This window comes from Apteryx mantelli, chromosome 26 (genome assembly GCF_036417845.1).
Source record: "Apteryx mantelli isolate bAptMan1 chromosome 26, bAptMan1.hap1, whole genome shotgun sequence".
In the NCBI taxonomy this organism is placed as follows: Eukaryota; Metazoa; Chordata; class Aves; order Apterygiformes; family Apterygidae; genus Apteryx; species Apteryx mantelli.
The window spans coordinates 6,932,900-6,949,187 of record NC_090003.1 but is presented as its reverse complement, the minus strand read 5'-3'; the positions used below and the strand labels follow the sequence as shown (position 1 = coordinate 6,949,187).

At 47.7% G+C, this 16,288-nt stretch overlaps 1 protein-coding gene across 1 annotated transcript; it reads right to left on the bottom strand.

Moving 5' to 3' along the window:
• Positions 1 to 3,786: 3,786 nt before the first annotated feature.
• Positions 3,787 to 16,200, bottom strand: DRAXIN (dorsal inhibitory axon guidance protein). The gene is made up of 7 exons (XM_067311177.1): positions 16,118 to 16,200; positions 9,936 to 10,417; positions 8,310 to 8,497; positions 7,650 to 7,761; positions 7,188 to 7,277; positions 6,844 to 6,933; positions 3,787 to 4,824 (listed from the first exon to the last, which is right to left on the bottom strand). The coding sequence occupies exons 2-7, from the start codon at positions 10,393 to 10,395 to the stop codon at positions 4,712 to 4,714; spliced, it is 1,053 nt and encodes a 350-aa protein (XP_067167278.1). The 5' UTR covers positions 10,396 to 10,417; positions 16,118 to 16,200; the 3' UTR covers positions 3,787 to 4,711.
• Between the last annotated feature and the right edge of the window lie 88 nt (positions 16,201 to 16,288).

The window sequence follows — 16,288 nt, the reverse complement described above, 5'->3', positions numbered from 1 at the left end:
TCGCTGCTTTGCTTTGCTTTGCTTGTACCTTGTAAATTGCCTCTGTGTAACCTGCTGCCTCTGTTCCCTTCCCTAGGCTTGATAATTCAAAGCAACATAAACATGGTGCAAAAGACAAGCAGCGAGATAAAGAAGACCTGCAGGGAGAAGCAGATGACCCAGGAGACTGGAAAGACAATATGGAGATTTTCCTAAATAGCAGACTGGTCCAGGTGAGTTCAGCTCAGTACAATTCATATAATATCCATTATGTAGATGGTTTGTCAAATATATTGGTGGTATGTCTTCTGCAGGGTGGGTAAAAACCTATTACACAGCTTGCTCCCTTCCTGACAGCATAAAAAGGAGGCTAATAAGGCAGAAGTGCTTTCCTTTGTGTCTTCAGGACACTGTACTCTTGATGTGCAAGGTTATAGCAGTTCTGCAGGGCAGCAGAGGAGCTGATACAGTCGCCCCTGCTGTCCCTGTCTGGCCTGTGGAGATGGAGACAAGCTCACCCCTCATAGTTGTGCCCTTCTTGTCACTCACTCAGGGTCTAATCGGAAGGTAACTAAAGACTGCAAATGACACTGGTATCTTTGAGTTGTGCCCTTGTCTCCTGAGCTGAGAGCAAAGAAGGCATCAGCCCTGCAGAAATGCGTATATTATCTGTACAGCCTTTCTGAATAAGCAGTGAGGAAGGACATACAGAAGTTGTCCTGGCTCTGCAAACTCTCTCTTAGATCCCAGTGGGAAATCAGCAAGCAGAAACATTATCATTAGGACTGGAGGGGAAACCAAAGACATTTTGTAATGCTGGCAGGGAACCTCCTCCTGCAACTTCACTGCAAAACAGTCTATGACAAGATGATTTGGGGAGTGGGGAGGGTTACACTAAGGTGTAATCTTGACAACATAAAAGTCCTTTCTGATTTCATCAGGGAAGAGCTGCTCTTCTGATTTTCTGAAATCTAGCTAGAGCTTTGATATGTAATTGAGGGACTACTTTTCAAGATTCACTGGCACTCTAGAAAATGAATTGAGATAGCAGAAATGGGTTTTAGGGGTGCATGTGATCACTCAAAACATTCCAAGAAAACAACATCCCTCATTGTTTCTGATTAAAAAATGTGAACAGCCATGTTTTCTCTAGGCTTTATGTAGCAAAAACTCTGACTGGCATGGACTGGAACAATTTAGCATAGCATGGGTTTGAAATTGAAGCACTTTCCCACACTGTGGATTGACAACAGGGTAATTAGCAGGGGGAGAGAGAGGGTTTCAGTAAGACACCCCCCAAGCTAAAATGAATGCAGACTATTACAGAATGATTCCCAAGTGTTTTAATTTGTGCTTCCCCTCCTTGTCTTCCTTGTACTCATCATTTTGGCAACTGCCGGCAATATCCCTGAGATTCAGCAGCATTCGCAGAGCAGGCAGCTGCTGAGATGATTATGTCAAATCAGCACGCTGTCCTCTCCTTTCCATGTCTAATGACTCTCACCCTTGGAGAAATGGCTCAGAACGATGCATGCCCCTCGGATTCATTGTGAGGCTGCTAACAGCAGTGACTCCAGAGCAGGAGTTTGGGTGGGGCTCTGTCACTCACCTTACTTACATGTGTGCCCTGTAATTAACTCTCAAAATTATTCCACAAAGCCCCGCTATAGCTGGTTTGGGCCTGATCCAAAGCCCTTTCAAGACAATAGAAAACCTTGCAAGAGCTCTGGATTAAGCTCTCTGGGGGTAGTAGAGAAGCTGAGCTTGTGTGAATGCTAAATTTCATGACAGTTTCTCAAACAATCATTTGAGAAGAACATATAAATCAGGACTTGCATGACATTGTCTCACTCTCTCATTTGGAGCTAATGCCCCTAAAGGCAGAACTGTCACTGACTGCACTGCAACTGGAAGATACTGGGAAGGAAGAGGAAAGTTGCTAAATGTAACCCAGTGATAGTATCACTCTGCAAGTGTTGTCATGCCCTTAAGACATAGCACAGAGCAGCACTGAAAAGCTTTGCTATGCTCAGAAGTGGGTTGAACTTTCCTTGTACAAATGCTGCCCTGGGGTTTTATATCACAAACTGGGCTTGTATTTCACACCTTGGAGTATTATTTGCTCAACAGCTTTCATTTGCACTGCAGTTGCAAAGTCAGTATTTTATCTGGCAGATACATAAATCAGATTGTGCAATTCCTTTTGCACTGCTGTGGCTGTGCAGCATGTGCACATGTCGCGGCTCAGCCTTTCTGCTCCGTCTCTGCAACATCACATGTTGGTTCAGAAAGAATGAGCTCGATCATGGACCTTCTTTCTGAAACTCCATTGTGAGAAATCAATCCAATAATCTTGTGGCTTGGTTTATAATAATTAATTTTCACTGTCCTTAGATATTTAACTAATCCCAATTAAGGAATCAACTGCTCTTTATACTCAAGAGTTAATAAGACTCCTAAAGGGAAAGAAGCAAGAGGTCCCTTTTTGAAGTCTAAAGGCTCCTGATCAAAATTCAGACTTGCAGTTTGAACCTGCTTATATTTGACATGATTTGCACCACAGTCTTGCCGAAAACATTGGCCAGGATCCTGCAAGGATTCTGTATGCAGTGTATGGGACAATGGATAGCAGAATCACCTAGGATAAAGACCTGTACAAAATTTCCAGCTTCCTTTCAATAGCACTGTTCCAACACAGATATCAGCTCCTATGCTGGAAAGCAGTGTGCTGTCAAACCTGTCTTTGATAATGACTTTGCACATGGTTGTCATTGGTGTCACACAGACCAGGGTTTGAGAGCTCTGCAATTGACTGTGATCAGTTAAAGTCTTTTTCCCTTTATGCTTCCCCTGACAATAGCCCTGGCAGTACCACCCGCTATTCTGCATCTGGGCTGAGGGAGGGGCTGCATTTCTCTCTCTGGGTTAACAAATTGCATCCTTGCTGTCATGGCATAGAGCTGGACCCAAACACCTTTCTTTACTCATGATTTTTGGACTGAGACTGTAATGCTGGAAGCAGAAATCTAAATAGCTACATCCAGCTGAGTGGCAGGTATTGCCTAAATGCTCCTTTACAAATTCCTCCTTCAAGATATCTCCTAGCAGTGCAGATGTATGTGGGTCAGAACTACTATTGTATGCATAGCATATCCCTGTAGTCATGACTGGGTGCTCTTCATATTAGAGGCGTAAACTATTATGCATTTGATCATTTGAGTGAATACACAGTGCCAAGGAACACTACAACAGAAACAGGGGTGCAAAATGGAGATTTGCCTACCCTAATGGAAGATGGGGAGATTTAGGGAAGCAGCACAGAGAGGATGCTGACCACAGCACCAGGATTAATACTTCTATTCCTACAAAAAGGGCTGCAAATCTCCAGGTTCTTGCATTCGACATTCAAAAGACTTCAGAGCTCTCTCACTCACTAGAAGTCAGGGTGTTAGGGTGATAGCAATAGACAAGAACATTCTTACCAACTAACAGTTTTTCTGTTTAATACAGATAACTTGTCTTGCCCCACTATATCACTGAGGTCAATAAACAAGTAATTTAAAGAAGGTTTAAACATCTGGATGGTACCAGGCAGAAATTGAATGCTAGCTGCAATGTGAGTGGAGGATACTGGCCCACGTGGATTCCCAGATTGGGCAGAGAAATTTTTGTACCAAGTGGCACAATTGCTCTGTGCTATTACCTGAAGCGGTCAGTGCTTCCTGCTGGCCAGCTCTCCTATAGGCTTTTCTGGCTCCTGCTCCATGGTTAGGTGCAGTCAAAGCAGCAGAAGAGTTGCACAAAGGGTATCTATCATAACTTTATTTACATATCATGGAAACGCACATGCAACATGTCACAGGATGTACTACAAGGGAACAGTCTGTTCCTATCTCCTGTTACCAAAAACTTTATTTTTGGCTCACTAGGAAAGCTATTACTTCCCCAGAAAGCTCCTAAAAATAATCATTAAAAATAACAGACTTGGCAGGATAACCAAATGAGTGAGAGCTGCAGGCTGGGAGGTCTTGCTGTATCCTTGCAGAAACCAGCTGGTTCTCTGGGAGCAAAAAAGGAAGGAAAGAGTGGGAACTGACAGTCCCAAGGAAGACAGGTAGGAAGCAGTAGTGTGTAACAGCTGGGGAATATCTGTCTGTAGCAATGAACAGGGAGAGAGCAGGAGCTCTGACAGAAGGTCCTCTCTCACCTAGGCAGCCAGCTTCCTGCCCATCCATCTTCATCTCCTACCTTTGTTTGCACCTGGAGGCTACAAGCTTCCTATCCTCTAAGAACCTCTGATCCTTAACAGACATCTACCACTCTTCTCAAGCAATAGTTAAGGGGCAAAGCTCAAGCTCATCTATTATTTGCCCTGAAGGATCTTTCATATCTTGCCTGTGTTGAGAGGAAGCATTGCAACTGAAGCACCTTTCCTCTACCTCAGGGCATTGGACTGGCAGTCAGGATCATCTCCTACTAATTGGGAGAGGGGGGCCCAGCTCCATGGCAGGGATGTGCTGAGGGAAGGGAGGGCGAGGCAGTCCTGGTATAGAAAAGGTTGAGACCACTCAATTCATAAATCATCACCAGCATCAGTCTTGTTGGAGCCTGGCATGTTCAGAGCCTGCAGCTTCAATCATTTGCTTGACTTTTTCTCTAATCGCCATTGCTAGGTATAAATGGTTTGTCCCCAGCTCCAGACCCTCCAGGCAGGAAATAGAGTCCCACCCTTCTAAACATTAATGAATGATCCCTGCTCTCCGTTGGCTGACTCAGGCTCCACACAGCGTCCTTTCCTTCGGGTCACTCTTCGGTTCCGGTGAAATTTGGCATAACAGCGTAGCCCTATGGAAAAGGCACACATGGTGAGCAGGAGGGACCAGGGCTCGCTGCAGCAGTAATGTCAAACAACTAGCTCCCAGCCTCAGTTCATGACAAAACCCGCTACAGTGGGGACAGTCCCAGGACAAGGAAGCTTGGGCCATGTCAGATGAGGTGGGGAGGGTGCACTGCTTTCTGGACCCTTCTGTTCTGTTTGGCTTACTGTTCTTGTTTGGGATTCATTGGGCCAGGCATAAGGTTTCACTGGCTTCTTGAAATACCAATGAATTATCCTGATTGTTTCCAGTGATTTTAAGGAAGCCTCGCTTGGCTCCCCGCTATTACTTCCCATTACTGTCTAAGTGATCTTTCCATTGGGAAATTACTGTAGACTTAATGTGCAGCAGCAATGGCTGGGGAGCTCCCCTTGCTATTTATTTCTGTGAAGCTCCAGGAGAGGAGGGAAGAGACTTTGAAGTGTTATTATTCGGGGGTGGGTGGGAGGGGGGGAGTCTGATCCAAAGCTTATTGCTGATCTCCTTCATTTTCTCTGTTTTCGATGCTAGAAGTGCAGGGTCTGAAGGAAGCTATCTGGTATAGCCTTGATGAACAGTAAGGAAAAAAACATTTTATTTGTAAAAAGCATCAGTACACAGCCTCCCCTGACAGTGGGAGGGAATGGGAGCCTTTGGTTAGGGTAAGAGTCACCTCTTTCTGGTACTGGTGTGTTTGTCTTTTGGTGTCTATTGTCTGACTTTGCTACAACAGAATGCATAGCAAGTTGGGCTATACTGGGGACAGTTGTGTGCAAATAGCTCCCACAAAAGCCCTGATTTTCAGTAGCCCAGGATCACTGGGGTTCTTGGAAGGAGCTGTTTTGATCATCCTAGAAACTGCAATCCTATTTACTTCCAAAGCAAACAGCAGATAGCAACAGTGCCAGCACCCCCAGAGTGGGGGAGGCTGAGGATTTATAGCTTTTATAATGAGACAGCTAATAAAACTGTCCTCGAGTACCTGTACACTGGAGACCCAGCCAATGTCACAGGTCACTGAGCAGCTTTTTGGAGTGCATGTCCCTGAGCTTTGTTGAGACCAGGCTACCCTGAGGATGGGTTTCTGCCCCTCATTACCAATCCCCCCGAGCAGTCATGCCTCCCATAAGGAAAGCACACAAGATCAGATGCTCTGCTCTTATCAAATATCTTTTGTATCTTATCTGGACTCTACATCTCTGGGGATCTTTTTATGCTATAGAGGATGCACATTTGGCATCAACTTATAACTAACTTAAATATAAAGCAGGGCCTTGGGGCAGCCCTCATGAGACTTGCAGAAGCACTGTGCTAGGCTAATCCATCAGAAGATCCTCTTTGATGAGGACCTTCAAGTGTTGCACAATACACCCAAGGTGAAGACTATTTTTTAGGCCTTTTACTTCCAGGAAATCCATCTGTTTAACTGGGTGAAAAATAGGTGAAGGGACCTGGTCAAAGTCACTAGATACCTACACAGGTCATAAAACTTAGCAACAAGAGTTTTGTTCTAGCAGAGAAGACCCAGTGAGTGGAGCTGATCCTGAACACGTTCAGATTAGAAAACTGCCTTTCAACATCTTCACATTGTAACTGTCTATTAAGGGCTGCTGTGGATTCTTCAGAAACAGTTTTAAGAAACAGGAGTCTGTGTCCTGCCCACACCAACAAAATTGCTACAGTTTCAGTGGAAATTAACTCAGGAGAGTCCTATTAGGCATAAGGTCATGTAAAACAAGGATAGTAATCTGATTGGTTTTATAGTCTGTGAGACTTCAAAGCACCATTGAGGTGTTAATATATTGTGGCTTCTTCTGTTAAATAGGTCCAGAGATACTAGAATATATATTTTCAGGACGGAAAACAAGATACCCCAGACGATTCATTGCTCACAGTGTGAGTCAATGACAGAGCTTGGCTCCTGTTTCTACCTACAAACCACTAGTCCCAGGCAACTCAGCTAACCACTAAGCTAGCTGGAAAGGGGGCAACATGAAGCTGAACTCACCTTCAGTGCACATACAGTCATCATAACATTTGTTGTTAAGGCCTCGATTGTGTGGTTTGCAGAGGTGCTCACGCAAGTCGCAGCAAGAGCCTGCCATCACAGAAACAGTGGTCAGCATAGCTGATTTGTCCCCTTGTAGAGCTACTGACACCCATGACAACTCCACATTACAGACATCATCTGTTCCCAGAACACACCCCAGAGAGCCTCTGCCCATCCCTCTGCGTACCACTTTCTGTCAGTATTAAAAATTAGGATACTGATGCTAAAACCCAGGCTTGTGTTTGATGTTTAAAACATTAATCTCATGTTTGGAGAAGGGGCTCTGTCAGATTTTTCCTGACCTGGGAGGCAGTCAAGGTGATGGTCACATGGCTCTCCTTCAGCTGACACAGTTTCATTCCCACTGTTGGGGTTCTTACTGCGGCGTTTCTCTATGGAAAGAACAGATGCTGATAGCAAATTTCACACTAGTGTTTTTATTTTGGTAACTGAATTGTTCCAGGGTGAAAACAGCCTCAAGCTTCAGGAGTCTGAGCTCTAAACCTTTAGCTTAGTCTCCTCCCTACTTCTCAACCCCTCGTCTAATCATTTTTCCCTTACCCTCAAGCTATCCAACCAAAGTGAGAAACAAGCTGAAACAGAACACAAAATACAATCAGCATTATGCTCTTCCTCTCTCACCCCACCACTTCCCCTGTGATCTCACATCTTTCAGCATGGCTGTGAACACTAACCATAGGCCAAGCCTTAGAGAATGACCTTTGGGAAAGAGGACAGGGAGGTCAACAGTGGAGGTATAGCACCTTTCTTTTTAGCAGATGGCCACATTTCTGGTTTGAGGTCCTCATAGTCTGTCCAGTCAAAGAGCGCCATATCTAGGGTGGGCATCACATCCCCATCTTGCCTGAGGCGGGCCTGCAGACCACAAGGAACCAAACAGACAATCAATTACACTTCTGTAGCAATACTCAAGTCTTTGCAAGTTTTCCTGGTGCTTTCAGACCTTAGGTTCCTTTGCCTTGACTACTGGGGATTCTTGTCATCTCATTTTCAGAAGGGAATTAGTTCAAGGATGAGCTTGTCTAAAACATTCATCATTCCTTTGTTCCAGCAGAAGTCAAGAGGGAACTTTTCACTGCTTCTATGTGAGGAAGAAAGGCCAGAGAGGAACGTCAGGATATGCTGCCTCTCCAGCCAAGTGCTCCTACTGTCTCTCTGGTCCTTGAAGCTGAATGAACATGGCTAGCTAAGGGAGAAGTAAGGGAGGGAAGAGAGAGAACTAAAGGAGCTCTTTATGAAGAAGAGGTGTTTAGATGTCTCCAAGGTAGAGGGCTGCTTTTAAGGGAGGGCTTTGGTTTTAGGCAAACATTTGTCTCTAAGTGAAAAAAAGGAAACCAGACCCTAGCTGCAGGAGATTTCTGCTTGTATCAGAGATACAGTGCAGTTACCAGCTGTCCCTTTACCTGTGACCGCGGTGATGTGGCTGGAAGAACAGGAGGCTCTTCTGTGGAAGCTGCCAGTTCCAGCACGGTGAAGTGAAGCATGGTGGGAGTCAGACTTGTAGCCTCCTCTGCCTGGAGGTTTTGAAACTGCTCTTCAAAACTTTCAGGCTTCTTGTACAGGGAACTTGGCCCAACATCAGGAGTCTTCCCTGCAGAGGGCAACAGGTACAGCGGCATTAGCTTTCTCACCTTCCTTTCTGTGCACCATGAAAAGATTTGGGTCAAGGAATCCAAATATCATCCAGCCACTGGCCAAACTTCCATCACCCTGAACTGCCATTTATACCAGTGCAAAGCAGAGTTATGTGCTATTAGACTGAAGTGATGGATCAGGCCCAGAGTAGATGCATCTTAGTTCTTACACACTCGAGTCATATGTAATAGCACCTTGTTGAAATGTGTCTATATCCTGCTTAAGAAGCAATGGATTTCTTCCTAAGGAAAATAAGAATCTTCAAAACTTCTTCAAGCTATAGACATAGACAGCCAATTATTTGGGGAGCAATCCTTGTTCTCTGGTCTCAAGAATATAAAATGTACCTGTTTAGCCATTTTTAAACCAATGTCTTAAGCTGCAAATTAATCTAGACATGCTCTTATTTCATTTTAAGATTGGGTTATTTTAATTTAGCTCATGTCAAGACCTACCTAACTTGAAATAGGAATATCTTCACAGACTGATCGCTGTTTTTGCTAAGTATTAGTTTAAATATACACCTGAAGTTAAACCAAAGAAACAACACCTGTTTTGTACTCTGCAAATATTGCTTCAAACCAGCAGCTGTTGCATGCTCTTCTGTATTGCTTAACATGAGTTGTTTAGTCAGTCCCTCTGAGAAAACAATAGAGCTCTTCTTACTGAAGTAGGGAGAAGTGATAGCTGGAAGTTAGGGACAGACACCAAACTTGTCAAATGGCGTAGATTGACATAGATTGCCTGGCTTTAATAAGACTAGAGATATACAACACTGAGCACATCATACCACAGAGACACTCCCACAACTCAACCTGTGACAGAAGACACTCAAAAACTGGCAACATTTTAAGATAATTAGTGCAGTTTCACACCTGCAAAAGTTACATTTTTATAGTCAACTTTTTTCTAACTTAATTTGGCTGAAATATAGAAGAATACAGGCTCTGATGAGAAGAACTGGTCTTCAAGCTAAGTAGGGTTGTTTTATTATTTCTAGTTCTGGTCATGTTTTGAAATCAGTGGGGAGATTAAGCGTGACTTGGATATGCTTGTTCATAATTGAACCATTTGCTGAAAAGCAGAAAAAAACAAAGCAGGCCACCCCAAAACACAGAACAAACCCCCAGTCCCAGGAACTTTCAGAACTCCCCCCATAAGGCAAACCAGGTCATTTTCACAAAACTGCAGCCAGCAGTGAAAACCTCTGATTCTGGAGTTCCCTTTTTTCTTGTGCCTCTTTTGTTTGGCAGATTTCTCCCCAGAGCAAGCAGGCATCCCACACCCTCCACACACCCATATGGCTCAACCACAGCTGCATCTTCTTGCCCTCACACAAGCGACACTCATTTCAAGTGACCCAACAGCCACAGCTTCCCTTGGAGCTCAAATACCTCTGTGGTGTTTCAGTCTGTCCCTGCGGCTGTGCCGCCGGTGCTCTCGGTTCTGCTTCTTTCCCCTCTCAGACCCTGGGGATTGGTTCTCCCTCTCAGGATATGGGAACTCAAAACCCAGGAACACATCCTTATCCTGTTTCAGGGCTGCTGGCTGTCCTACTGCTGCCAGCTCTTCCACGGCTGGAGCTCCACTCCCCGTTCTGAGGGCCTCCTCCCCAGCTGGCTGCCCTCTAGAAGGCATGGCATGGACCCGCTCTTTCTTGGCCAATCCATGCTTGTGGTAGTGCCCACTTCTGGGCTGCTGTGGCCACAGCTCTTGGTTTTGAAGGTGGTTGTTGTTCTCTGGGACATTTTTGAGCTTCGTGCCAGTGTCCAGGGAGACTGCAAGGCTGATGTCAGAAAGAGCCAGTATGCACAGGAAAAGGAAAGGGGAGAAGGAGGTGGAAAAAGATGCCATAATCCTGGGTGCTCTGCCTCACCTGCAAGTAAAAAACAAAAAAGAAACAACTAACTTGTAGGAACTGCAAAGGCTGCCAAGATTCAGACTGAGGGCACCTAGGCAAAAGCAGTTCAGGTGTCCAGAGCTGGGAGTTATTCCCTCCTTGGTTATGTCCTCCTTTCCCAGCCCTGGTTATAGCAGCTGAGACACACGTGCAGGGCCTGCAGGGATGAGAGGTCCCAGTTTCATGTGCAAATGAGGGCCATCAATCAGTGGGACATTTCCCTTTGATTCCTGGCTAGCCCCCCCACCCTCCCATTCACAGCCTGCCATCTGAGGGGCTGGGGATGCTGGCTCCCGCAGGCCAGAGCCCCCACAGCGCCTGCACAGCACCAGCTGTCGGGCTAGGGCTGTTTGCTGCCAGGTTGGCATCCTGGGCCTGGCTGGCACCAGCCCCCCACCTCACAGCTGGTTTCCTTGAAATGAAGATGTCAAGATGAACAGAACTGGAAGCAGATGGTGGCCTCGCAGGACTGGCAACAACAACAGCCTTGAGCAGCTCAAGATGGACAGGCACACACACACAGACACACACACGCAAACACACTGCTTCAGAGCAGCTAAAACTAGCCAAGGGGAGAGCATGCACTGGAAACTTTTAATATAAGAAATACTGTCACAAAGCTACAACCACAGCTCTTCACTCCTCAACCCTCTCCCCCTTCTTCCCTGCACCCCAACTCTCAATTGCTCCGGATTTGCAGCTGTCTGGCACCAAGTGAACAGCTTTGCTACACAACTGCAATGCTCTCTGCTCCAGGAGCTTTGCTGCTTGACAATGTCACCTGCGAAGGGGATTAGGTAACAGCCTTTGAGGCCAGTCCCAATGCCTTGTTGTGGAGCTGGCAGGAGGCACCCTGAGAATGGCCTTGCTTCTTTCTTTCCTCTTTTCTTTCAACCCATGAGACAGACCTGAAATGTTGTGTGTCAGTGAAACCTCTGCCATCATAGCAGCTGCAGCTCCATGGAGCATCTGGGGAGCTCAGAGAGAGATGTCTCCATCCTCTAAATGAAAAACCCTGCTCACTCATTCACTAGCAGGCTCTGCCTTCCCAAGAGTCACCTCCGCCATTGCTCAGAGCCTCAGAGGTGGCACATCTCATGCCTGCCAGCAAACTTTCAAAGTCCAGGCCTCCCATGGAAATAGGCAGGCAGCACAGGGGCCTTTTCTTTAATGCAATGTCTGAAAAGCAGGTCCTTCCACTGGCCACGAAAGACAACAAACTGCAAGTTGAGGACTGATTTGGGAGGTGCTAGGTAGCTCATTTGCTGAAGGCATAACACTACAAAATAGTATTTTACTGGCAGCTACTTGGAACAAAGGAAAACCAGACTGACAGCTAAATCCATTAGCAAAGCACTTGAAGTTCCTGCTTCAAAACCAGTGGAACAAATAGCAAACAAGCAAAACCAAAGCTCTGCATCCACTGTCTGTTTTTTCTAGGATTTTCTCTTTAAGAGCCAGAGCAAACCAGCTGGATCAAGGCAATACACAGAACAACTCAAAGAGCTGGAGACAGCATCTTACCTTTTCATCTGCAGGCAAAATGCCAAAAGGAGAGAACAAATGCAAAGTGAATGTGAGGCACGTACCTGCAACCTCACGAATCAGTCACTCACCCATACACAAGCCCTTTGATGATGAACCTGACAGACACATTAGCTGCAGATACTGACTTCTTGCAGGAGCTATAAAATAGCTAAATGCTGCAGGGCAGTTAAACAGAAGGTCTGCTTCAAAGTGCAGGGGGCATTTAAGATGCCCAGCTGTCTTGTTGGCATGACACAGCGTGAAAGTGCAGCCAAAGCACACGGGTTGCCTCATCTCTGCGCTGGCTCGGAGGGCATGCTAACATGCTGTGTTATTGTGTCAGCGGGAACCCCATATTAGTAATGCAGATAAATACCAGTACTGCACTGCTCTTGGGGGAGCTCTGAGCTGTTTGTCCAACCAAAACAGTGCATGGACAAGTTTTGTTACCTTAGGTGAATGCCACGCTGCTGTGTTAGAGGTACAGAAGTCCCAGCCTTCTCTCAACCACCCGTCTCTGTGACCCGATGTGCATGTAACTTCAGAAACCTCTTCCTACCTCCTCCTGGCTGTGCTACAGAAGCCGTAAAATTCACATGTCCAATAGGCAGCTGGATAACACAACAGCATCCCTGATTCTCCTCAGTGCTCAGGTTTCTGACATCCTAGCTCCAAAGCAAATGCCACCTTCCCCTCTCTCAGGACCCCAGAACACAAAGAAGCCAGTGCTAGCCTGGAGGCTTGTAGGTGTCCTGACAGCAATGTCTTCACTCTTCACCTTTTCTGCAGAAGATGAAATCCTGCCCCGAGCTGAGACACATGCCTGGCAGAGGGAAGCCTGGCCTGGAAAAAGGTGCCTTTCCCAAACTGCTCTAAAACAAAAGCACATGTTACATCAAGTCCAGCATTCATCCTCTTCTTAGGGCTGGTAAATTAATAAAGGAAAAAGCCAAAGCATTTGCCAAGCTAAGCTGCTACTGTAGTTCTCCACATTACCAGACCTACATCCTCCTCATTCATCCTAGCACCTTGCACTTCCCTCAGGAATATGAACCACCTGCCTCTTGAGGTAACAAATCTGCCTACTAACAGGAGAATGTGTCAAGCAAAGATAAGGCCTTAGAGCTACCTGTGGTGCAGGCTCAGGGCTGATGAATGAGTTGCAGGGCTGTGTTGTCTCTCAGCAACTAGTTCTGATCCGTGCAAAATTAGATTTTTTTTGCATCTTGGGCAACTTTCCTGCGGACTCACTGATATAATTAGCATTAGTCTGCTCTCTGCTTGTAGTTCTGCAAGGCAGCCTGCACTGAATAAGTACACATAAACTCAGGCATGTTTTCCCCCTACGGATATGGCTCTGTCACCTTAGTGGAGAAATAGGCTCTGACACTGCCCCTGCTGCATTTGCTTTGTATTTGACAAAGCAGGGACATCAGATTGATTACATTCATTCATATATTTGACCATATGACCACATGATACCTGAGAGTCCTCACCTTATCCTTTCACATATATTATTCCTGTCAAAGCAAAGAGGACCAAAACCCTTGAACCCAGAAACAGAGAATATCAAGATCCTTTATCATCCCGGACCACAGATGATGCCATTTGCATGCTCAAGGGCTGAACCAAGCTAGACCCAAGCCTGTACCCTGGGTCTGATGTCTCTGGCTCTGGTAAGCTCAGACTTTGGCAGGAGCACGTAAAGATTTCCTGGACTCCAAACAATCTCGAGCTGCAGCAATAGACAAAGTGTATGTGCATCTACATGTGTGTCATGTGCATGAGTGGCAGGGATGACAGACAATGAACCCAGCGTCATGTGCCAGGCTCCCTGTAAAGAAGAAGCCATAGGGTGATGGATGGACTTGGGAAGGCCTGGAGCAGAATGGAAGGGGTAGGCTTTATGCTAGCTGACATGCAGAGAGCTGGCTGGAGCCAGGAGGATGGCATTGTGCAGATAAATGAGATTTGACTTCCCTGCTGGGTCTCTTTCCATCTGTTTTTCTGTTTCTAGAGGCAAATGCTGGGGAGCTTCATATACAATCTGCTGATAGACCTTCACATTTCCAAGTGATCCACCCCCCCCCCCCAGCTTTCCAGGCCCCCCCAAAACAGACAGGAAATCTAATATGCACCTTTTTCTCTTTTTCTCACAGGGGAAAGTAATATCACTTTCCTTGTCTCTGGCATTTCTTGCATACTCACTTTGTAAAGAATATTTTTTTCTCTGTTGGCCCAGGTATCCTCAGGCCCGGCAGAGCCCCTGGCCCACAGATCTCCAGTCTTCAGAGCTGCCCTCTTCTTTTCTCGGGTTGCCTTTATCCTTTGCTACCTTTTCTTCCTACTCTGCTTTTCATATTTATCTGTCCCCACAGTTTTCTTATCCCTCATGACAGCTTTTGGTGTGAAAGCATTCCCCTCTGCAGATATATAGGCTTAATGTGTTTGGATCCCATCACCACCCTTTGAGACATCTGTTTTCCTTTTGCCTGTGCCATTTTCTCTCACTTTTTGCCATTGCTAAACATCACTTGGACTGTAGAAAGGGCCAAATCCAGGTTTATTCTCAGCACTAGTTGCACTAGTGATGGCACAAGAGACAGGACATAGAGATTTAGGCCTGTGGGGTGGGGTGGGCAGGAAGCTGTAGTTGCTAAGTCTAAGTCATTGCTAAGCTCCAGCACTTTGGCTCTGATGGACACTCGATACCTCGCAAATCTTTCATCTCACTATTTGCCTTTTGCCTTGAGCCATAACCCTGCCGCCCTTTCTCTTGCGTCTAGCTTGCCCCACACAGGGAGCTTCACTGCTCTCAGCGTCAGTGCGTAAGCACGGATGGTGCAGCACCAACATCCTCCGGGGACAGAACCGCCCAGCAAGTCACAGCATTGAAGTGGAAGAGGGGTACACGAATGAATATGCAGTACCCTCTGCTCTGCTTCCCGCTGGGACTTCACAGAGTGGCTGACACAGCCATCACTGGTGACCTGCTATCAAACAGAGTCTCCTCTACCCAATAATGAGATTAAAATAGCAATGAGTCTGAGATTAGCATCCGAGATATAGTCGCTTGCTGTCAGCACAGCAGAGAAGACTCCCCAGTTTAATGCACAATGCCTAGTGACAAATGAGACACAATCAGTAGGAAAGGTCATTGCTCACCCGGCTGGAAAGCACCCGCTAGAGTGACATGGGGGGGGCAGATTTGGCCCAGTCTTCACTGTGGGGAGAAGTGGGTATATCCCTGAGTGGCGGAACATTTAGGCTGTGCTTTCAACATTTTTCCTTGTAAGTCATTCCCACTTTGAACCAAAATGTAGGATTAATGCCTCCTTCTGCAAAGGGAGAGGAGATGGGAATACAAAACCACTTCCATTAAACCCCCTGTTTGATGGAAGACTTCAGGTTGTGAATTGGATAAATGTCACTTAAATCCTACATGATGAATTATCGGCTGTAATAAGCCATTAACTGATGCCAAATTGATTTAATTCAGAAATGAGATCTCACTTCTACCGACAGAGGAAGAGCAGAGAAGAACGCGCGGGTGCTCGGCGTGCGTGTGCGCGGCGGCGCGGGGCTCCGCAAACACAATGCCTCGGTGGGAAGCGCTGCCCTCGCCTCCCGGCCGCTGCCCACCGCGGGTCGGGCTCGGAGCCGGGACGTAGCCCCGGGATGAGCAAGGGGCTCCGGGAGCGAGGGCCGGTGCCCCCGCCCACGGCGGCTTTGCTCCCAGGCAAGGGGAGAGCCGCCTCGGGAGGCAGCTGGCAGCAGCCCCCCGAAGGAGCCGGGGCGGGCAGGGGGCCGCGGGGAGCAAGCGCGAAGCCGCCCCGCGCAGCGCACGGCGCTGCACATCGCGGCCGCCGCACCGGCACGGTGACAATAGCGCTGGCCGCGGGCGCCTGGCCCCGGCCGGCTCGGTGCGGGCCCCCGCCCCCGCCCAGCCCGCCGCCGGGGCACCGCGCACCGGGGACGTCCCGGCGGCGGCGGCGGCAGCCCCGCGGCGGCGGTGAGGGGCGCCCGGCGCCCCCGGCCTTTGTGTCCGCCGGGGCGCGGGGGCAGCGGGAAAGCCGCCCGCCGCCCTGTGCACGCGAAGGGAAGGGGGCTCGCTGGGGCGTGCACCGGCGCGGCCGCGGCGCTGCCTACCTGTCCGCCGCTCCTCGGTCTGCGCTGAGCCCGGCGGGGCAGGGCAGGGCAGGGCCGGGCTGGGCTGGGCTGGGCTGTGCGTGCGGCGGGCGGGGAGGCAGGTCTGCCGGGGGGTGTGCGAGCCCGGGAGGAGGAGGAGGAGGAGGAGGAGACAGAGGCAGGGGACGGCAG

Bases quoted from the DNA above. Each gene is read 5' to 3' on its own strand.
- DRAXIN (XM_067311177.1), bottom strand. From the start codon at position 10,395: ATGGCATCTTTTTCCACCTCCTTCTCCCCTTTCCTTTTCCTGTGCATA. The intron at 7,762-8,309 runs GTAAAGGGACAG...TGTGGTCTGCAG, and splicing joins CCACATCACCGCGGTCACAG to GCCCGCCTCAGGCAAGATGG. The intron at 4,825-6,843 runs GTGAGTTCAGCT...CCTTTTCCATAG, and splicing joins TGACTGTATGTGCACTGAAG to GGCTACGCTGTTATGCCAAA.